Source organism: Panthera onca, chromosome B3, assembly GCF_046562875.1.
Source record: "Panthera onca isolate mPanOnc1 chromosome B3, mPanOnc1 haplotype 2, whole genome shotgun sequence".
Taxonomy (NCBI): Eukaryota; Metazoa; Chordata; class Mammalia; order Carnivora; family Felidae; genus Panthera; species Panthera onca.
Genome location: NC_138344.1, coordinates 2125477 through 2147457, shown reverse-complemented (window position 1 = coordinate 2147457; position 21981 = coordinate 2125477). Strand labels below are relative to the sequence as shown.

The window sequence follows — 21981 nt, the reverse complement described above, 5'->3', positions numbered from 1 at the left end:
GAACCACCACCCTGACTCCCAAAGCACTTGCTGGCAAAGGCCTCCCTGAAGAGTGTCAACCCACATCGGCTTGAAGGAGCGTCGAGGCAAAACACGTCTACACCACCTGTGGCTTCCTGTCTGCCTCTTGGTATATTTACGTGGGAGACAGGCTCCCGGCTCATCGCTACCCACGGGGCTGGGGGAATCTTCGTCCCATTAAAACACCCCACACGTCACGGACCCTCCACGAAGGGTGAGTAGACGAGCAAACACGCAGAAGGCAACACGTTTATTTCATCAGGAACTTGCTGATCGCACGGGCGCCATGACTAAAGTGCCCGTTTCAAAGAGTAAAGCGGTTCTGCGGTTTGAAAATCATGACACCACGGCGTGACCAGGCAGGTAGAGGTCCTGACCACCCCGCCCCCGAGTCAGAGGTAGAAATAAAAATACAAGGGGGAAAGCATTCGTTTCCAAGGTAAGGCCACGGCTCACAGCTCCACACTGTTGATTTCTTAGTACGTTGTTTGGTGGGGCCGGTGTTGGGGGTGGGGGGGCGGGTGACAAAGATCCCGTGTGGTTCTGATAGCTTTATCGCACACACGTAGCTTTCAAAGGGAACACGCTGTCCTCGTAGAAGCTGCCGCTACATGGGATCTACAGTTCTTCAGGAACTAGTGATCAACAAAGAGTATCATCCGTCACCTTCAAATGCCACCTAGGAGCCATCTCCCCAGAGCCAGTTTCTTTCTGTGGCCCAGACCCCCACCACTGATTCAAGAATCTTCACACAGCCTTTGTTTTAATAGAGTGTTCAGGGACTTGTACGCCTTACTGAAAAATGGCTTGGGGCACGGCCAAGATCATCGATTTCCAGCAGAGCTACGTTTTTCCAGAGCGCGCCTGGAGTCACTGCGCCCCGGGGTCCGTGGCCTGCTCCAGGGCTGGGGGAGCCTCAGCCGGTGGCTTGGGCAGGTCCAACATGGCGGACGAGTCTTTCCTGGGATTCCCGGTCACCAACATCCAATGGTTGCTCGGCTTTTCGACTCTGTGTGAATCCAGATGCGTGTGGACGGCCACCTCAGCTTCCTTCCCGAAATAGGTACTGGGCCAAGAGAGAAGGGACACGGGTTGGAAACGGGGTAACGGCCCTGGGTAAGCTGTCCACATCATCTTCCAAGCCCCTGGCTCAACAGCCTCCGCTCGGGGCTGCCTCTACCGTACGTCTTTGCTGGATGTTTGACCTGCTCGGGCAACGCCGAAGCGCCTGGGGTCCCATTATCGCTAAAATCCTCTTGGCAAAGGGGCGCCTGGTGGTTCAGGGTCCAACTCTTGGTTTGGGCTCAGGTCACGATCTCCCGGTTCGTGGGTTTGAGCCCCGCGTCGGGCTCTGTGCCGGCCGTGCGGGGCCTGCTTGGGATTCTCTGTCTCCCTCTCTCTCTGCCCCTTCCCCACGTGTGCTGTCTCTGTCTCTCTCGAAATCAGTAAATAAACTTGAAAACAAAATCCTCTTGTCAGGGAAAAGCTTGTGGGACACAAGGGGCTCCGGTAGGATTTGCCGCGCCACCAAGTGAGTCCTTGGTGACAATATTTCATCATCAAAGGACTTCTTGCGTCGGGGAGGCGGGCACCCTCGTTAAACCGAGCTGCTTTGCTCAGAGGCACAACCTCCACGCCCATCGTGGATGCGAAACCCTGCAGCAAAGTTCCTTCCGTACCTCAAGAAAAGATGCCTGTGGACTGCTAGCCCCCGATTCGTGCGGCAGTGATAGATGAGGATCTTTGCATTTGCCTTTAAAGAGGAAGAGACAGTGCTGTTTGCATTATGAATTAAGGCCTCCGAGTCCTGAAAAGCAAAAATTTTGGTAGCCCGGCCAGGGGTGAGGCGCCAAGCGGGGTCTGGGTCAGCAGCGGGCCGGGCGCCCCGCTTTCGCACGAGCACAGCCGGGACCGCGGCACGACCACGCGCGAGCCGCCGGCAGCCAGGCACTGCTCCCGCGAGCGCAGGGGACGCACTGGCCACCTACTCCTCCCCACACCTCGTCAGGCAGCCGCCGTCTTCACCCGCGCTCCACGGGGAAGGAAAATGAGACGCTAACGGTTGAGATCATGGCAACGGCGAGCGATTTCAAGGAGAGCAAAGCCGGGCGGGGGGGCGCGTCGCCGGGGACCCCGCGTGCATTCTCCGTGCCAGAGGAGAGACCCTGGTGAGCGCGGGTCCGCCTGCAGAGCCCCGCAGGGGGGGCGCACGGGGCCGGGCGGGCGCAGGTGGCCCGTAGCTGGGGGCCCCCTCCCGCGAGGCCACCCCGCCGGTCACCCCTTCGAGTCCCTGCCCGCTGGGGTTCCGCACGCTCCCAGCGACTCCCAGCAACCCCCACTCTGCATCCGCGGGAAGCATCAGGAGCCAGCAGCAAAGCGCCTGGCCCAGCGGACTCGCCTTCCCGTCAGGCCCGTGCGTGGGGCCCCAGTCCCGCAGGGCCCGGGCTCCCGAGAAAACGTCAGCAGTGGGAACAGGAAGGATGGCCCCGCAGGACCCAAGCTTCCAGGCCCTGCAGAAATTTTCTTCCTGGAAGGAAGCAGGTCATGACCCTCACCGTCCCGGGTTGGGGGCTCTCAGCCTGACTCGGGGGCGGGCGCCCAGCCTGTGTGTGTCTACAGCTGGCAGGGGCTGGGCGGAGAGAGCACACAAGTCACTTTAGGCCCTGGCGCGCTGAGAAGCCCCGATGTACAGACGGGAGAAAATCGCATCCTCGGAACAGCGCCCGGGTCTCCCCCAGGCAGAGCTCACCGGAACGGGGGCGCCTTCGTATTCCAGGCGCAGCTGGGGGTCCAGGAAGGCGGGCTGCCAGCAGCTCAGGTAGGAGACCTCATCCGTCAGGTACGCCTCCTGGAGCAGAGATCTCTTGGACGACTTCTGGAGGGTCCTGTGGTCACTGGATAAATACAGCTGAAAAGGACAGCGCACAGATGAGCTACGTCACGCTGCTCGAAAGGCTGGGGACACGAGCAGCTCACTGGCCGATGTCAAGGGCGTTCAAAAGCAGCTTCGGAAAACCCCGTTCTTGCCGACTTTTGAGAATACTGTTTTCCTCTGCCGTCGAGACGCCATCTCAGAATGCTGAGGCCACCCGCATCAGTTCCACTGCCTTTCCTTCCTTTGAATTTTGTTTGTGTTTATTTATTTTTGAGAGAGAAAGAGACAGCATGAGCAGGGAAGGGGCAGAGAGGGGGGAGACCCAGAATCCGAAGCGGGCTCCAGGCTCCGAGCCGTCAGCACAGAGCCCGACGCGGGGCTCGAACTCACGGACCGCAAGATCATGGCCTGAGCCGAAGTCGGACGCTCAACCGACTGATCCGCCCAGAGTTTTCCTTCCTTTGAATACCAAACCCTCTGTCTCCTCCTGATCCGTCCCCCTCTCCTCACTCTCAGGACCTAGGCCTGGACCACTATTTTTCTTCTGAGAAATAATTATGCATGAAACTTGTTCCATGAAGCCAAGTGTCCTTAAAACCGTCACTGTCACAGCTACGTTTACTGTGAGCCTCGGAGGGGGGCCCACGCCCCCGTGGAGCTGATGTCCACACATGGGATTTATTTAGGCCGCTCCGCTCTCTGGCCACCTGTAACTGGGTCAAGAAGCAAGCCATCCTGCAGAAAACTCCGAAACATTAGTTGTTTGTTAGTCCTTTACTGATTCCCCTTGACCCTGAACCTGGAGGCCATCTCTGCAGATTTCGGTAGGTTTTCATGTGCAAAGCTGTGCCGTGAGGCACTACGGGGAAGGCAGCAACAGGTTGCCATCGTGAAGGTGTTTCCTGACAAGCAGGAGAGGGGACGGAGGAGGTGAAGGGGAAGCACCCGTGAGGCATGGTGGCCAGAAGGGACGTGCAGAGCTGTAGGCGGGCACACGTGGGGACACGTGCTCTCCCAGGGGCTCATGAGAGCTCTGAGGAGGAAGCAGTGTAGTGCCAGGAGCCCGCGGGCAAGGCTGACCGCGTGTGGACACGGGACATGTCACAGAGGGCCTTAAATGCCACTGTGGTGGCAGCACTTACCAAGCCCGAGCCCCTAAAGGATCAATCTGGCAGCATGCATCTACTGTGGTCTGAAGTCAGGACAGACCGGAGGGGTCAAGCCACAGGGGGCCTGGATTGAGGTCCCAGCACTGGGGATGAAAAGACAGGGCCAGGAGCACTGCAAAGGGAGAACCGTGGGCTTGACCACAAGCTAGATGTGGGCAGGGAAGCCGGCCGGGCCCACACAGGCAGACAATGCCGACGTCAAACCACAAACCCCACTTTGTCAAAGAAAGATGATAACGACTCAGGAACAAGTCTAAAAGGTGGCGATTACCAGATTTTTTTAGGAACGCCCCAGAAATACTTGCTAATTCAAAGACAAGGTCCAGAAATATGAGAATTGAGGAAGAGAGGCATTCATCATCCCTGGAAAGAGAAACAACTGTCTGCCCAGAAGTCGTAAGAGAACCAACTGGGGGGCCCCTGGGGGGCTCAGTCGGTTGAGCGTCCGACTTCGGCTCAGCTCATGATCTCGCGGTTTTTGAGTTCGAGCCCCGCGTCGGGCTCTGCACCGACAGCTCAGAGCCCGGAGCCCGCTTTGGATTCTGTGTCTCCCTCTCTCTCTGCCCCTCCCCTGCTCGAGCTCTGTCTCTCTCTGTCTCTCAATAATAAATAAACGTTTAAAAAAAGAGTAAGAAGAGAACCAACTGGAAAACACTGGAAGCGATAGGAGTGAGTGATCTCATCAAAGGCGAGCATGAACATCAATGACTTGGTCACATTTTTGTTGCAACTATGGTAACACCCAGTGCGAGACACCAAGAGACAACCTTAACGGGGATAGGCGTCAGGTCCACTTGGGGAGAACCACAAAACTTCACTAAGAGATGGGAAGAATAAATGAGTACACGGCGGGGCATCTCAGAAGAGCATGCGTGTCATAGAGCTACTAAATCCGTGAACTTGCGCAGTTTTACAGGCCGATCAAAACCGCCGCGTGATCTTTCTCCCCATGGGGGGGGGGCCGGGAAACTTGCAACAGTAGCTGCATCTAACTGAGACGTTCATTCCTAATGCGATGCAGACGAAGAGGTGTGACGAGAGAGAGACAGCCCTAGAGCTGTCCAAAGGTAGAGTATAAACCTCGGACAAAAATACACAACTTGAGCTCAGAGCGTCCAGATAGGAAGCTGAGAGAGCTCGTGGACGTATGGGGACTTAACGGGCGCTACGCAAGGCATGTGTCAGTGAGGAAAGAGTAATTATTCAAGAAATAACACAAATGTGGCTCTTCAGTCACTGGGGGGGAAATCACATGTCTGCACGGAACCCTGTATCAGAATAAATCTCAAGCGGCTAAGGAGCACCTGGGGCGCCTGGGGGGATCAGTTGGTTGAGCCTCCAGCTCCGGGTTCTGGCTCAGGTCATGATCCCAGGGTTGTGGGATCGAGTCTCACGTGGGGCTCTGTCCTGAGCACGGAGCCTGCTTGGGATTCTCTGTCTCTGTCTCTGTCTCTGTCTCTCTCTCTCTCCTGACCCCTCCCCCACTCTCTCTCTCTCTAAAATAAAAATAAATCCATTAGTTAAAGAAGAAAAAACTCCAGGGCACCTGGGAGGCTCAGTCAGTTGAGCATCGGACTTCAGATCAGGTCATGATCTCGCGGTTCGTGAGCTTGAACCCCACGTCGGGCTCTCTTCTGTCAACGCAGAGCCCGCTTCGGACCCTCTGCCCCCCTCTACCCACATGTTCTCTCTCTCTCTCTCTCTCAAAAACAAACCTTAAAAAAAACAAAGAGAAAAGCAAGAACAAATCCCAGCACAAGGTCAACTTGAGCCATCAAGAAGTCGATGCAAGTTTCTCTTTCTATAGTATCTCTGGGGCAGGGGCAGGAATTGCAAAGGGAAACACTGATCCGTTTATTCAAAAATACGGTAAAACAACTACCATTTCAAAGCCAAGTAGCCAAAAAAGATAGATAGATAGATAGATAGATAGATAGATAGATAGATAGATAAAATAAAATAAAATAAAATAAAATAAAATAAAATAAAATAAAAATAAAAGTCACGTAGCAGGTGGCAGGAAACATTACCTGCAAAATGACAGAACGTTATCGTCTGTGGAAGGGCAGGTAATAAACTCAAATCAATGCACAGGCGGAGAAGAGATAATTTATAGGAGACAAAGGAGTTGGGAGAGTTAAGGAGAGAGTGGAGAGAGAGGTAGGGAACAAAGGAGGGAGGGAGGGAGGGAGAGAACAGACTATAAAAGAAAGTAAGCCAAAATGTTAGGAATGTTAATCTCTGCATAGGACAACTGTGACTTACTCCCCTCCTTCAACGATTTGGTATTTTCTCTACTTTCTACGTTTCAAATCAGGCTGCAGCTGACCATCTGCGGTGTAGGGGTTCGACTGGCAACGCTGATTTTTCTTGGTAGCAGAAGAGCCAGTAATGCTACACGATACAGTGATGGAAGCTGTGATTCGGTGAGAGACGGTGCGGAGTACCCAGTCCGCCACTTAACGGCTGAGCGACCCGGGGCAAAATCACCTGACCTTGTGCCTCGGTGTCCCCATCAGTAAAATGGGCGTAAAACGGTCCCTAGCTCACAGACTTGTTTGGATATCGAAGTGAGTTCATACAAGTGAGGCAGTTAAGCATGTAGCAAGGTGCAACAATCCCACGTTATAGACGACAAAGACTCAAGAAAGGTCAACAACTTTACCCAAAGCCCCACCCCATAGATCGACATTTCAGCTGGAGTTAAACCCACATGTAGCTGGATCTAATCCCCAGGGGAAAGGGAAAAATCAAGTTTAAAAAAAAAAAAGGAAAAAAAAAAAAGTTATCAGATAACACGCCTTGCTGGCCTTGGTGACATTGACAGGTGTCAGATGATTATTGATTAATCCAATCATTTTTTGGTTTTGCGTCAGCTGCGTAGCAAAGGAGGGTTTTCTCCCTTCCTCCTTAGCGCCTGAGGGTATTCCCTTCGTAATTGGAAAAGCGACGAGGCAAGAAGTGACCCCCCCGACACCACGTGTGCAAAGCTCCAGGCTGAGACCGGGACGAAGCCAGAGACGGAGCAGACGCCTGCAGCGTTCCCTGTCCCCTTCAGCCGGCGGCCGCGACTCACCATTTTGTCTTCAAACCCTCCCGTGGTCGCGAGGCAGAAGTCCTGTCCGTACCTGAGGACCTGACCCGTGGCGTTTCCGTCGGCCCTGCACGTCAAGAATAAGCATCGCGTCAAGTCTCTGCAGTGCGATCCCTGCCACGTTCTAGTTCTGGCGCGTGCAACTCTGCTTATAACCCACGTTCTCGCTAATGCGTGTCCACACTTTCGAGATGGCCGTTTCCGTTGGCCCTCAGATCCGGCTGGCACCCTGTCCCTGTGTCCCGCCACAGCCAGAACGCACAACGCCCCTTTATCTGTGGGCCCAGAGCACGTCACGCTGCCCTGCCCTGAGGAATTCTGGTCAGGTGCGCGGACAACTTTAGAAAGATCCAGGGTAACACGTTGATTCGAACACACCTAACACAGCCTTCCCCCTCCACCCTCCGGGACGCGGAACTTGTGCTCGGCGTGTGGTTGTCTCAACATGAATGAATTACCGGTATTCAAAAGAAATCTGAAGACTAAGAGGTCGGGCTACATTTTCGTAGTAGAAACATTGCTATCCTTATTTCACGAGCAAAGTGAAAGCAAGGCTTTCCTACTGTAATCGTGGCTCTGCTCTGAGGATTTAATCGCTCATTTTCAAAACGTCAGGCACATGTTTGGTAAACAGTTCATCACAAAAGGGCAACGCCCCTTGCACCGAGCTATCTAGTTTCGCTCTAAAAGCAACAGAGTGATTAAAAGCCACAGAAACACCCATAATGAGCTCCGAGCACCCCGAGAAGCTGTTAGCAAAACCCAGTCCAGGCAGAATGTGAATTTAGTTCCTTGGATCCAATACCTCGGAAGGAAGCCTTTATCATCGAACACAAATTAGCAGTTGCCCTGAGATTTAAGGTGAAGGGTGTGTAAAGGGCCCCAACGGAGTCCTCAGGGGAGGACGGCAAGGCGGGAATCCCAGAGAAGGTTCCCACCGCCTTGGCCTCCAGGCACCCTGAAGCTCTGCGGCGCAAAACATATTTATGGCAAAAACGCGCGGACAACGGGAGCGTCTCTACCTCAAAATGGTGAAAGTGTTTCTGCCAACCGGGATCCTGGTTTGAGCTGCGCTCAGGCCACACGGCACCTCTAACTCGTCGCTCAGACGCGCTTTAATTTCATCGGGGGTCGCGCACAGGCTCAGGTCCCCGCCCAGAAACAGGCGGGCCTCCACCTCCGCGTGGGCGGGGTTCACGAGCATCACCTTGTCGCCACAGTGAACGTACCCATCCTCCGAAACGGAAAGCTGCATCTACAACGAAATGGGAGTTTTTCAGACTCACCTCACTGCCACCTGCACCCTCCTTCCTTCACTGTCTAGGACCCATTTCGTTGGCGGTAATACCACTCGGACCACTTGGGTAATAACCGCTCTGGCTCCCTCGAGTTTTCCATTTCCTTCCTTTTCCTGCCACCGATCCCCTCCCACGTCGCCAAAGTCCCCCCCCCCCCCCAAATCCCCAGTGAGGTAGAAAAAGCCGATGAAAAACCACTCGGGCTGACTCCACCACTAATGGATTCAAACTCACTGGAAATGCCTTCAGCACCAACCAAAGGGTGTTTTACATATTCCTGCACTGATGTGTTCATTTCTTCGTTCGGAAAACGAGGGTAAACATAATTAAGGGCAGATTTCTCCTCTGTTCCTAAAATCTTAGGGAATTTTAAACTGTGGTTTTCAGATCTAAAGGAAAAAACACAACCTGATATTTTCCAAATGATAATTCATTTATGGAACGTTTGCTTGCCTGACTCACACTTAATTCAGTAGAATTTTGAAAACAGTGCTTGAGTCTAAAATTATCAGTCTCAGTAAGAGACTCTTTTTTTTAATTGTTTATTTATTTTTTGAGAGAGAGAGAGAGAGACAGAGTGCCAGTGGGGAAGGGGCAGAGAGAGAGAGGGAGACACAGAATCCGAAGCAGGCTCCAGGCTCCGAGCTGTCGGCACAGAGCCCGACGCGGGGCTCGAACTCACGGGACTGCGAGATCATGACCTGAGCCGAAGTCAGACGCTTAACTGACCAAGCCACCCAGGTGCCCCACCATCGTTTTTTTTTTTTTTTTAATGTTTTAATTATTTTAGAGAGAGAGAGACAGAACATAAAAGGGGGAGGTGCAGACAGAAAGGGAGACACAGAATCCAAAGCAGGCTCCAGGCTGAGCTGTCAGCACAGAGCCCGATGCGGGGCTCTATCCCACGAACCGTGAGATCATGACCTGAGCTGAAGTCGGACATTTAACCAACTAAGCCACCCAGGCGCCCCAATAAGAGACTCTTAAACACAGAGAACAAACTGAGGGCTGACTGGGAGCGGGGCAGGGAATATGGGGGATGGGCCTTGAGGAGGGCACCTGTTGGGATGAGCACTGGGTGTTTGTATGTAAGCGATGAACCACAGGAATCTACCCCCAAAACCAAGAGCACATTTTATGTATGCACTGTATGCTAGCCGACCTGACAATAAATTATATTTTTAAAACTTTTTTAATAAAATAAAATAAAATTACCGGTCTCAAGAGATTCTCTTTGAGTCTCCTGTTTCTCTGTATGAGAAGCTGTCCTTTAGCTCTCTTCTCCAAGAAGTCCTTCATGAGCTCCTGGTAAAGGAGGGAGAGAACGTGACCCAGAAGGACAACAGGCCTGAACGATGCAGATGGTGGTGGCAGGTAGGTCAGAAGCACATCCAGTTGAAAGGGCAAAATTTGACCAAAAGAAATGTGAGCATAATGGGGAAGGGTGGGAATTCTCTTAGCATTTTTTTTTAATATTTTTGCTTCATTGTAGAATGTTTGAAAAAAATGAGAAAAGCACAAAACAGAAAGAAAGAAAAGAAAAAGCAGCATCACCTTGGAGGACTCCAGCCAGAGAAGGTCCTGAGTAACCTTTGGAGGCCATGTGTCCCCGGCTGAGGTCTCAGCAGGTTGGTCGGTGATTGTCGCTGAAAGCCCACCGCCCCACCCTCTGCACACACATACAGCTGGATGGACACGCGATGGCCCAGGGCCTCGTCTGAGCCAGTGTCAGTGACAGGGACACCACGGGGACACCTAGGAGGCAGTGTGTGACGGGTGGGGGAGTGCCAGGGGGCAGTGCGTCCACGTAGAGCCCCCTCCCCGCCTGGACGGCGGCCTCTGGAGCCCCTGAGTCTGTAAGGACGGAGGGAGCGTGATGGGCTCTGGACTAACGCGGAGGCACCGAGTTCGGGACGTGTGACCGGGTCAGTGGGCGGCAGGTGAACTTTCTGGGCGTTCGGAGATGCGCGGGGTGAGGGGTACTGGGCGCCTGCAGGGTGAGGAAGGAGCCCGGGACGCTGGACTTGGGGCGGGGAGGGGGGGTCCCCGGGACGTACCTCCTCCAGGTAGATGTCCTCGTTCCAGTTGCCCATCCGCACTCGAGGACCATACAGGTTCTGCGCCATGGCGCCCTCTCCTCTGTCGGCCCCTGACACGGGACACCGGCGGTGTTAGCGTGCCTCGTAGTCATGGCAACCGCCCCCCCCCCAACCCCGCGATTGGCCAGGTTCGGGGCCTGCTGGCCAATCAGTGACAGCACAGGAGCCAGGGGCGGGGAGGAGTGAGGGTTGGAGGCAAGGGCAAAGGAAGGGTAGGGGTAAGGTGGGGGTTGGAGGGGTCGCCCTCCCCACCCCCTGCATCTTCCACCCCCCAGGGGAGATCTACCTGAGCTGGGCTGCAGAGCAGGGGGGAGGAGAAACTCCAGCGGGCAGGCCTCCTGGAGTTAAACACGTCAAACCTTTTCCTTCTGCGGGCTCCGGGCGGGCTCAGTCCGGGAAGGGTGGGGCTCTTGATCTCAGGGTCGTGAGTTCCAGCCCCACCTTGGGCGTAGAGATCAAGATCTTGAAAATAAATACGAAACCATTTTCTGATGTGGGGACCAAAGGCAGAAGGAAATATAGATGAAATCAAATTGCCTTATAACCTGCAGCCCGCTGACAAATACTTGAGGCGGGCAGAGGAGGATTTTCCTTCTGGAACTCTCCGCTGTCCTAATGCTAATGCTTTGCTAGAGGGGAGAACTGCCTTGGCTTGACAATAGCCAGGCCTCCAGGATCCTGTGAGTCTCTTAGCATATGAAAGTCCTTCTGGACGCTTCACCCTGTGTTTACCTCCCCCAACTCCCAACCAAGTATATAATCAGTCTCTCCTCAAGGCCCTGTCTGTCCCCTGGTCCTCTCCCTTCGATGAGGGAACAGAAAGAAAGCTGACACCCCACCCCACCCCCATTCCTCAGGGGGGACATGTGTAACATTCCTCAGACCCTCCCAGATGCCCCAGGACAAAGGAAAGAAAAAGAAAAAAAGCAAACAAAGGGTGAACTGATAGAGATCACAGCCCTGGGGAACCTGAGTCCCCATCAGTTTACACAGGTCTTGGTAAATTACATGAAAAAGGCAACTTTCCCGTAGCCTAAGCTCTGAAAACCTATAGGCCGTTTCCTGGAGCCCAGACATCACCCTCCCCTCCACAGTGATGTGGGAACAGAGACCAGAAGGAAATGGCAGGTGACATTAAATTTCGTCAAAACCTGCAGCCCCTTGAGATACTTGAGGCAAATACGTAGAACCTTCCCCACCCCACCCCCCCAAGCCCCTGCGGTCCTAGTGTTAACTTCTCCCAGGAGGGAAACCAGCCTCAGCTGGACAACGGCAGGGCCCCTGGCATCTTAGCACATCAAAGTCCTTCTGGAGGCTTCCCTTAGGCCTTCACCTCCCCAACTGCATAGTATATAAGGAGCCACTCTTCACCACCCCAGTGCAGCTCTCCCGCCCGCCCGTCCTGTCCCCTTGCTTTCATAAGGTCGCCTTTTTGCACCAAAGACCGTTCAAGAATTCTTTCTTGGCCGTTGGCTCCAAACCCCCACCTTTTCCACATCATTTTCCTTTTCCTTTAACTTTTCGAATCTGAATGGAAAACACAGTGCAGGTAAAGGATCCGTCACTCGTCACTCGTTGACACAAAGAGGAGCTTTTGGATGGAAACCCACCCCCCCCCCCACCCCCGCCGTCTGTCTTGTGGCTGCAGCAGCAGCAGAGTGACCTTGACCCTCAAAGGATGCATCCTCAGTGCAAAAATTTGGAACCCAAATAACATCGAAGGAAGCGGGAAGGCAGAATTACAATGTCACTGCCTCAGAAGTAGGAAACGTGTCATGTTAGCCTGTTTCTGTTCACGCGGTTCTGAGGCAGGACACCGCTCCCTGGGCTTCAATGGCATCCCTGCCTCCCCCCTCCCCAGTCTCCAAGTGACCGGACAAGCCTGTGGTTTGCAAGAATTCCTGATAAAGCTAGAATAGGCCGGAGCCAACGTTTTCAAAGATCGTGACCTGAGCCCAAGTCGGAGGCTCAACCGACTGAGCCACCCAGCCCCCCGCCCCCCACCCCACCCCCCCCGCCCCCCACCCCACCCCCCCCGCCAGTCTCCATATAACTTAATGAAGTTGTAATGAGTCGGTTATTTGGTAAGAACTTACCCCAATGCGGCTGCGCCCCCCCCACCCCCCCACCCCGCCTCCGGGGCGCCGCTCTCATCAAATATGCTGCGTCTCTGCGCATTATGGGCGCAACAGTACGCTATGCACATCCTGTTTGTGAAACTGCTTTTTAAATGAGTCAGGAGGGGCGCCTGGGGGGCTCAGTCGGTTGAGTGTCCGACTTCGGCTCAGGTCACGATCTCGCAGTCCGTGAGTTCGAGCCCCGCGTCGGGCTCTGTGCTGACAGCTCAGAGCCTGCAGCCTGTTTCAGATTCTGTGTCTCCCTCTCTCTGACCCTCCCCCGTTCATGCTGTGTCTCTCCCTGTCTCAAAAATAAATAAATAAACGTTAAAAAAAAAATTAAATGAGTCAGAAGACCTGGGCAACGGACACAAGTGGGTGATGATGGACGCAATCCTTGTCGCCGGTGCTCCCTGCTATCGCGCGTGGGTATGAAAGAGCGGACCTACGCCGGCTGACTCCGTCTTGTTCTGTGTCCTCCACCTTGAGTGACTACGTCCCCGACACGGCCCCTTCCCAGGAAAATCGCAGAAACCTCAGACCACGCCTCCTCCCCTTGAGTAACCTCCCGCTCACCCGATCAAACTTCCCAATCAAAACACGCCCGGCGACCTGCGTATCGGGACTCCGGCCCTTCCCCAGCCAATCGGCCGAGGCCACAACCCTTCCCCAGCCAATCGGCTGAGGCCACGGACCCTTCCCCAGCCAATCGGCTGAGGCCACGACCCTTCCCCAGCCAATCGGCCGAGGCCACAACCCTTCCCCAGCCAATCGGCTGAGGCCACAGCCATTACCCCACCAACTGCCCCTAGACCCCAATAAAACCTTTGTGCTTTTGAAACTCGTTCTCTCTCCCCGGCATCTCCCCACTGCGTCGGTGCAGGTAGGCGATTGAGCTCGAGCTAGCTCGAATAAAGGCTCTTTTGCTTTTGCCAAAGAGCTCCCTGGTGGTCTTTGGGGATCGCGAATTCTGGGCATAACAGGTACAGGTCACTGCCTGGCGTTGCTACCTGTGACCTGATCATCCTCTGTGTTTCTTGTAAGGCGGGTCTGGCCACACGGTCTCTCAGCTTCTGCTCGCCTCCTTAGGTTGCCCTCTGTGCTGTAAGGGAGCTGACCGGATGTGCGATCCGTGGGGACGCTTTTGTCTTTCATTCACCGCCGGCTGACCTCCACTGTTTCCAATGGGAAGTCAGCCGTCAGTCTTCAGGCTGTCCCTGTGCCATCGGTAAGGCTGGTGTGCGGGCTCCTCTGCTTTCCAGATGCGCTCTGCGTCTTTGGCTTTCGTCACCGATTACGGTCTGGGGGGGGGGGGGGGGGGGCGGATCTCTAGGCATTAGTCCCTCTTGGAACGCACTGAGCTGCCTGAGTGTGTAGACTGGTTTCTTTTTGAATCAAATATGGGATTTGCCATTATTTCTTTGAATTTCTGTCTCCTCCTTTTTACCTCTCCTCTTCTCCTGGGACTCCCATTACGCAACGTGGGTGCACTTTGTGAAGTCCTACATTTCTCTACGGCCACATTCGTTGTTCTTCCTTCTTTTTCCTCTCTGGCCCTCAGATTGCATCATTTTCTATTGCTTTATCTCCAAGTCTGCTTACGTTCTCTTTTCTTTTTCTTTTTTTTAATTTATTTTTGAGAAAGAGAGTGTGTGAGTGGGTGAGGGACAGAAAGAAAGAGAGAAGACACAGAATCCAAAGCAGGGGAGCAGGCTCCAGGCTCTGAGCTGTCAGCACTGAGCCCAACACGGGGCTCGAACTCGTGAACCATGGGATCATGACCTGAGCTGAAGTCAAACACTCAAGCGACTAAGCCACCCAGGTGCCCCTCTGCTTACTTTTTCTTACAACAGCTCAAATCTACTGTTCCACCTGTCCAGTGAATTCATTTCGGTCACAATGTTTTTCAGTTCCCGAATTTCTGCCTGGTTCTTTTTTATCATTTCTTTACGACTGTTATGGATTTGATGAGATATTGATGTCATACCTTCCTTAAATTCTATAATATGGTTTCCCTTAGTACTTTGAACATATTTTTTTTAACGTTTATTTACTTTTGAGAGAGAGAGAGAGTGTGTGTGTGAGCGAGTGCAAGTGGGGGAGGGGCAGAGAGAGAGAGGGAGACACAGAATCCAAAGCAGGCTCCAGGCTCTGAGGCTGTCGGCATAGAGCCTGACACAGGGCTCAAACTCACAAACCGTGAGATCATGAGCTGAAGTCGGACGCTTAACCGACTGAGTCACCCAGGTGCCCCTGAACATATTCTTAATCACTTTGGAGAGTTTCCCTGATAAGTCCAACATCTGGACCCTCTCAAAGCCTGTCTCCTCCCCCCAAATATGACTCACATTTTCCTGTGTGTTAGCAGGTTTCATAATCTTTTGTTGGAAGCTAGACATTTTCGGCAATGTGCGATAGCAATTCTGTGCATGATCCTCCACACTTGGTGCCTATTGTTGTTTGGCGACCTTGGTTGGACTGGCTCATTGAGACCTGTCTCCCCTCCCCCAGCAGTGTGCAGCCCTCTGATGTCACCATTCAGGGGTACCATTCACGAGGGCACTGACTCCCCCCCACAATGATTCTTAATATGATAAACAAAGTACCATAACAGGGCATCTCACAACTTACAACACAGATGGATTTAAAGGTCAGATAATAGTAACAAAATGCTAAGGAGCCTGGGTGGCTCAGTCAGGTAAACGTCTGACTTCAGCTCAGGTCATGATCTCGCGGTTCATGAGTTCAAGCTCTGTGCTGGGCTCTGTGCTGACAGCTCGGCTTTGGATTCTGTGTCTCCCTCTCTCTCTGCCCCTCCCCCACACTTGCACTCTGTCTTGCTCTCTCTCTCAAAAATAAACATTTAAAAAAAAATAGTAATAACAAAATGCTAAACAAACATGCAAGTTTTTTTCTTACTTTTCCAAATGTTTACTTTCATTTTTGAAACATTAGAAAATACTTATTTTCCACATAATTATTTTACATTTTTCATTCGTAACCCTCCAAAACCCTCAAAGCTAAGGTTAAAACAGAGATACACTCATGCCTTTCTGGCCAGTATAAAATTGGCTCAGTTTTTATTTAGCCATAAATATCTCCTTGAAATCAGGCCATCACTCCTTCCCTTTTCCAGGTACTATGATTTTGACGTAGACCAGGTATATACCAGAAAACATATCTGCTATTTCTTTTCATGCTTTGATGAGACCCTTGGAAAAATTTAATTGGAACCTTTTGTTACTTACTTGTGAAACATCTGGCGGGAAAAGAAAAGCCAAAGAACTACTTGGACGCGATCATGTTTAGAAAAGAGAAGTGGGACAAAGTTCAGCTATTAGGAAAGAGAACTGAGTTATAGTCTTAGGAGCCAGTAAGTCCTGGGGTCCCAAGGATAAGCTTTCGAGTCCTCCCTGGATGACAAATATCGGAAGTCATCAAGGCATAGTAAAGAAAATCACGGGGTTGATGCACCTTTCACTCTGCTCGTGTGAGCATTTCTGTCTCGGAGCCTCGGTTCTTTCACCAATAAAAACAGGTTAAGGCTTACCTCCCCAATAACTCTCCAGGAAGCATTTCCCAGATCCTCTGCAGTGTGTTAATAGATCAGAGTGGGGAAGAGCTCTGTTGTCAGTATGTTTAGGAAATGCGGGTCAGAGGGGTGTCCTCATAATAGCCTGCCTTGGAACCTCAGACATCATGGTGTCATAAACCCGCAAAGATGTGATGACACACAGTATTGCCCCAGCTGAATTCAACGTGGAAGGCTTTTTAAAATATTTTTAACGTGTATTTATTTTTGAGAGACAGAGAGAGAGCATGAGCAGGGGAGGGGCAGAGAGAGAGGGACACACAGAATCCGAAGCGGGCTCCAGGCTCTGAGCTGTCAGCGCAGAGCCCGACGTGGGGCTCGAACCCACGAACTGTGAGATCATGACCTGAGCAGAAGTCGGACGCTCAATTGACTGAGCCCCCCAGGCGCCCCTGCAAACATGGAAGCCTTTTTAAAAGAATCAGCTGGTGAGACCAGTACTTTAAGACGGACTCAGAGATTTTGTGAGGCTCAAATGACACAAAAATATGAAAACCAGGTAGGATTTGGCCATGCTCTTGAAAGAACCAAGGAAAGATGGGGACGGGGGAAGGGGGTAGGGGAGAGGAGTGGGGGTTGGGGAGGCAGCAGGATGAAGTCAGCACAGAAACAGGGACTCAGGGAACATCTAAAGGACCAGAGAGGACCGTGGGGCAATGAAAGTGGACGGAGGGAGATGGTGAAGGGCCCCCGGCACCACCGTGGGGGACAGGGATTTTCTTGCATAAGTGGCAGAGAGCCACCGCAAGGTCCTGAAGTCGATGCCACTGCCGGCAGAGGCCAGGCACACCTCAGAGACGTGCAGAGTCCCTTCCAGAACACTGCAATAAAGCGAATGTTGCAATAAAGTGAGTCACAAGAATTTTTTGGTTTCCCAGGGCATATAAAAGTCACGTTCACACCGCACTGCGGTCTATCACTCACGCAACAGCATGGTGTCTAAAAAAAACAACGCGCCGACCTTAATTTAAAAATACTTTATTGCTAAAAAATGCTAACCATCATCTGAGCTTTCAGTGAGTCACAGCTGCTGAGCACAGACCACCATAACCAATATAAGAATGATGTCAGGAGAACGTTGGAAATATGGCGAGAGTTACCGAAATGAAACACAGAGACACAAAGGGAGCGGACGCTGCTGGAAAATGCAGCCCGCGGACTTGCCTGACGCAGCGTGGCCGCAAAGCTTCAGTTCCTAAGAAATGCGAGATCTGCGCGGTGCGGGAGAGCGAGGTGTGCCCGTCGAGCTGGTGGGGGGGTTTGCTGGGGCCACAGGCTGTTGCACGGACTTGGGGCCAACAGGCCGGGCAGCAGGCAGGAGGCCCAGCCGGGAAACAGCATCGTGATGAACGCATGTAAGTGTGGTGGCGGCAGCGAGAACAGAGGCAGAACCGAACGAGGAAAGAGCCCGCGTGGCTACGGTCACCTCTCGGAAAATGCGCATTGGGGAATCCGTTCAGTTCATTCGACCCAGACGGGTCGCGTGCCAAGCTCCGTGCTCAGCATTCAGGACACGGAGATAACGGAGACACTCCTGCTATTGTGGCTATTGAGTCAGAGGAGACGACTGACCAAGTGTGCACGTGTGAGGCACGCTGCCGAAGGCCCAGTGAGAGCAGATTCCTCCGAAGGGGTATCGGCAGGTGTTTTCCCGCTGAACAACGTCCTTCCGTGAGCTAGGCAGGGCGACTGCGCAATCACTTTCTAAAGCCTCGTCTTATCAGGCGTCTCCAGTCCTGTCCCAAGAGCGGAAGGGGTCTTCTGGTCTTTTTGTCTCCATCTGCTTTCCTCCTGGGTGTGCCAGACCCCTGCGGAAAAGACCGCCCACCAGCGCCCCTCTAACTCTCCCCGGCCGGACGTGAGCACAGAGCCCAGCGTTTGGCACAGGGATGGATCCGAGGGACTCCTTCTTCTCGTCTTCTCCTCGTCACCCCTGTGCCAAAGGCCAGTGCCCCTCCATTCAAGCTACCTCTTGGGTGATAGACTTTCGTGTAGTCTGAAGTCCGGGCAGCAGAAGAAATTTCCTTCCGTGTACAATCCTGGCTTCTGTAGAGGGCGGACCCTGTTGGGAGGAAACCCTTCCGTTCTACGCAGCACGCTGGTGGGGTTGGAAGTACCAAGGTGGACCCAGGGCTGGGTGTGACAGCAGGGGAGGGAAGGAGCCAAGTGGTCCTGCCTAGAAGAACAGGAAGAAAGCAAGTTTCCCGACGGGGTGGAGCATTCTGGAAAAGCAGCTCACGCCAGAGGGAGAAAAGAAGTCCCCTGAGACCCATGAAGTCTGGGGAGGACTTTGGGCTTCTCAGGGGCATGAAGGGGGACGTCGAGCCACCTGTTCCACATCTCAAAAGAGCGGGGATGCCTCTGATATTTAGGTTACAAGAGCATTCCTCTCTTAAAGTCACCAGAAATTTACATCAAACTTTCTTCCCCTTTTTAAAAAAAAATTTTTATATATTCCTGAGACAGAGACCATGAGCGAGGGAGGGGCGGGGGGGGGGGTGGGGGACAGAGGATCTGAAGCAGCCTCCTCACTGACAGCAGCGAGCCCCATGGGGGCTTAAACTCACGAACCACGAGATCATGACCTGAGCCGAAGTCGGACGCTCGACCAACTAAGCCACCCAGGTGCCCCTTCCTTCCCCTTTTGAAAGCAGGGAGCCCCCTTGTCCAACAAAAGCAAGACAGACCTCGGTTCCGCAAAATAGACAAAAAGGGGCAGTCTTAGGGTTGACTCGAATGGTGAGCCCCCGAACTCCACTTGGCCCCGCTGGACGACCCTCAGAGTCTGCAGAATGTAGTTTTAGCGTCACGGACCCAGGTTGTCCCTTAATTTTATAGGTGAGGCGGTTGGGGCTTGCAGAACGGGACTTGACGACACAGCGGAGAACGGGGCCTCGAATCAATGCCTCGCGCATTCTGCTCAGCCCAGGACCTGCTTCGCAGCCCTCAGCGCCCCGCCCACGGGACTACTCGCCCGTGCCCCCCTGCCCCTCGGCCTGCCTTCCTCGTCAAAAGAGGGGACCTTTGCAAGCCAAAAGCCAGTCATTCTGGAGGCATTGCAATCATTCCAACACTTTGGGCACAGAAAATGAGCTCGTTCCAGGAAATCCTCCAAGATACCGGGTAAATGCGCCCAGGAGGGAATCAGGAGAAATGCACATTTGCCCAGACCGGCCGCTTTTCCAGCGTCGTTCATCGGATGGGGAAAGACAGGGTGTGTCCTTCCACAAACAAGGAAACAGAAGTGCAGAGAGGTTGTGGGAAATTCCCAAGTTCGCATCAGAGCCGGAACTGAAACTCACCACAGAGTGCAGGGAGAGAGGTGGAGGGGAGAACGGAGAGAAGACAGGAAGTATGGCCCCAGCGTAAGCTCACGGCGACCACAGGTCCTACACCGCTTCTATTCACACATCATTTCGTTCCGGCTTTGCCCTTACAAGGGCTTGGAAGATAATTCTAGGTTCTGGGGCCAGCTCTGTGATTTCAGACACAGGCTGCGGAGTCAGACATTCTCAGTTCAGGTCCCAGAACCAACCCCTCACGGGCTGTGTGACTGTCGGGCCGAGTCACAACCTCTCTGTGACTCAGTCTCCCCGCCTGTAGTATGAGGAAATCGTAATGCCCATCTCGCGTGGTTCCGGTGATGCATGAGAAGATGCGTGAAACGCCCTCGGCATGGGGCCAAGGGCAGAGGAGGGACCCGGTAGATACTGCTGCTTACCGTTTTGCAAACACTGCCTTCTGGAGGGGCACGACCAAGCAGTTTTCTGTTTGCCAGACTTGCAATTTTCGAGTTCAAGGGAAACTTCATTTGTCTCATGGGAAAACGAAGACCCAGCCAGGGGAAGATAAGTGTCTAAGGTCACAGCTAGTGTTGTCAGAGCAGGCGCCAAGACCCAGAACTCGTCGTTTCTTCCATTAGACTATAAAGGTTCCAACTAAGATGCTGAAAGCTGAAGCATGTCCTCGATACAAAATTCACAAATAGTAATGGCAGTGACGCTGAGTACGAGAGCTCTGTGCCCTCAAAGCACAAAGAAAAAATGCAGCACGAAGAAAAAATCCCGCAGGGAGTTCATGCTCTACAAAGGGATCATCGTCCTGGCTCTGGGGGCGATATCTGTGGCTCAGTGGGGAGACCTGAACTTCTCGAAAACATAAAGCCAGTGCCAGGCTATGGCGTGGCTCGAGCCCCAAGACGCTCGGACCCCAAGTCCAGGGCTCCCTGAATCCTCCAACCGTTAGAGCCCCAAGTTACGGGCACAGCCCTCCTTGAGTTCCTGAGGCTCACCTTCAAATACCCACCCAAGGATTACTGGCAACTCCACGCCCCGGTGACTTCAGCCAGGACAGGGATCTTCTGTTTATCAGCATCTGACAAATACCCTGAGAATATCCGGGAAGCCCTTTTATCCGCAGCTGTTGAGACAGGAAACCACGGTAATGATTCCGGAAGGCAGTTTTGCATTATGATATCAAACGCCTTAAAATTAAGTGCCTGTATCTCTCAATTCCACTTCAACCATATGAAACTAAGGAGATGTGTCCTTTAATAGAAAAAACAATTTGCAAAAAACCCACAACCCAAATATCCGATACTAATGGGTTGTTTCAGTAAATTACGGAGCATTTATGTTTTGGAAAGTTATGCAGCTATTAAAAATCATGATATAAGAATATTATTGGGGCGCCCAGGTGGCTCAGCCGGTTAAGTGACCGAGTTCAGCTCAGGTCATGATCTCGCAGTTTGTGAGTTCAAGCCCCACGTCGGGCTCTACGCTGACAGCTCAGAGCCTGGAGCCTGTTTCAGATTCTGTGTCTCCCTCTCCTCTTCGGGCTCTGTCTCTCTCTCTCTAAACGTTAAAAAAAAATTTTTAAAGAACATTATTTAATGATCTGGGGACTTTTCACCATATATTAGACGAAAATGGGATTGCAAAATAGTTTATAATGTAAGACGTCTATTTTGTAAAAATGTGTATCCTAGGGAAAAACCTACATAGTTTATAAATTTGTGTGTATCATGTGTGTGTACATTTAGATGTGTAACATGCATGGGTGTTATGTAATATAATATCTAATATTATATGGAATCATATGCATGTATTATCAATAAGTATATAATCCGTATACATTTAGGATCCTGATACATGTAGCTGGTGGGGAGGGGACATCAGGCGTTCTGTATGAGCCTGCATTTTGTTGTAATCATAAACAAAGAAAATACTCTGAGAGCACCGGCCCGGTGCTAGTCCACACCTACCTAAACGGAAGCTCTGATCTGTATCACAGCGGCAGGAATCACAGACAGAATGTTTCAGGGGGGTGGAGACATTAGGACCGAGAATGGGAGCCAGTTTTCCGCCCAAATTCCCCCAAGCACCTCACTCAGCAGATGTCGGTGGCTTTAATAGAATCAGGTGGGACAATTTCATGCACTCCTTGGTCAGTGTCGTGGGGAAGAAGAGCTTTTGAGGACAAGGTCTTTCCTGACCTTTCTTGGGGGGACTTTGAGTCCATCGTGGGGCAACTGTGCCCTCGTGTGGCTGGTCTTGAGTACAGCTTTCTGTCTGTACCAATGACACCAGGGTGAGACGGTCTGTGGGCTCGGGACAGGAGACCCAGTTTACAAATGTTCCCAAAGGGAGATGTTGAGCAGGGCTTCTAGAAATTATAATGCGTCTTCCCTCCAAATGACGAGCACTGACGTTGAGAG

The 21981-nt window shown here is 52.5% G+C and overlaps 1 protein-coding gene across 5 annotated transcripts; it reads right to left on the bottom strand.

Moving 5' to 3' along the window:
• Window positions 1-256: 256 nt before the first annotated feature.
• CFAP161 (cilia and flagella associated protein 161) lies at window positions 257-20643 on the bottom strand. 5 transcript variants are annotated; one of them, XM_060617508.3, is made up of 9 exons: window positions 20557-20643; window positions 10843-11018; window positions 10515-10606; window positions 9673-9762; window positions 8182-8414; window positions 7142-7226; window positions 2771-2929; window positions 1701-1774; window positions 257-1087 (listed from the first exon to the last, which is right to left on the bottom strand). In XM_060617508.3, the coding sequence occupies exons 3-9, from the start codon at window positions 10581-10583 to the stop codon at window positions 892-894; spliced, it is 906 nt and encodes a 301-aa protein (XP_060473491.2). In that variant the 5' UTR covers window positions 10584-10606; window positions 10843-11018; window positions 20557-20643; the 3' UTR covers window positions 257-891. The 5 variants fall into 5 exon arrangements, with proteins under 5 accessions (XP_060473491.2, XP_060473493.2, XP_060473490.2 ...); XM_060617510.3 differs by lacking the exon at window positions 20557-20643 and adding an exon at window positions 13123-13196 and having other exon boundaries at window positions 10515-10596; window positions 10907-11018; XM_060617507.3 differs by lacking the exon at window positions 20557-20643 and adding an exon at window positions 13123-13195.
• Between the last annotated feature and the right edge of the window lie 1338 nt (window positions 20644-21981).

Bases quoted from the DNA above. Each gene is read 5' to 3' on its own strand.
- CFAP161 (XM_060617508.3), bottom strand. From the start codon at position 10,583: ATGGCGCAGAACCTGTATGGTCCTCGAGTGCGGATGGGCAACTGGAAC. The intron at 2,930-7,141 runs GTGAGTCGCGGC...TGTCCTTTTCAG, and splicing joins GAGGGTTTGAAGACAAAATG to CTGTATTTATCCAGTGACCA. The intron at 1,775-2,770 runs GTGAGCTCTGCC...TCCTCTTTAAAG, and splicing joins ACGAAGGCGCCCCCGTTCCG to GCAAATGCAAAGATCCTCAT.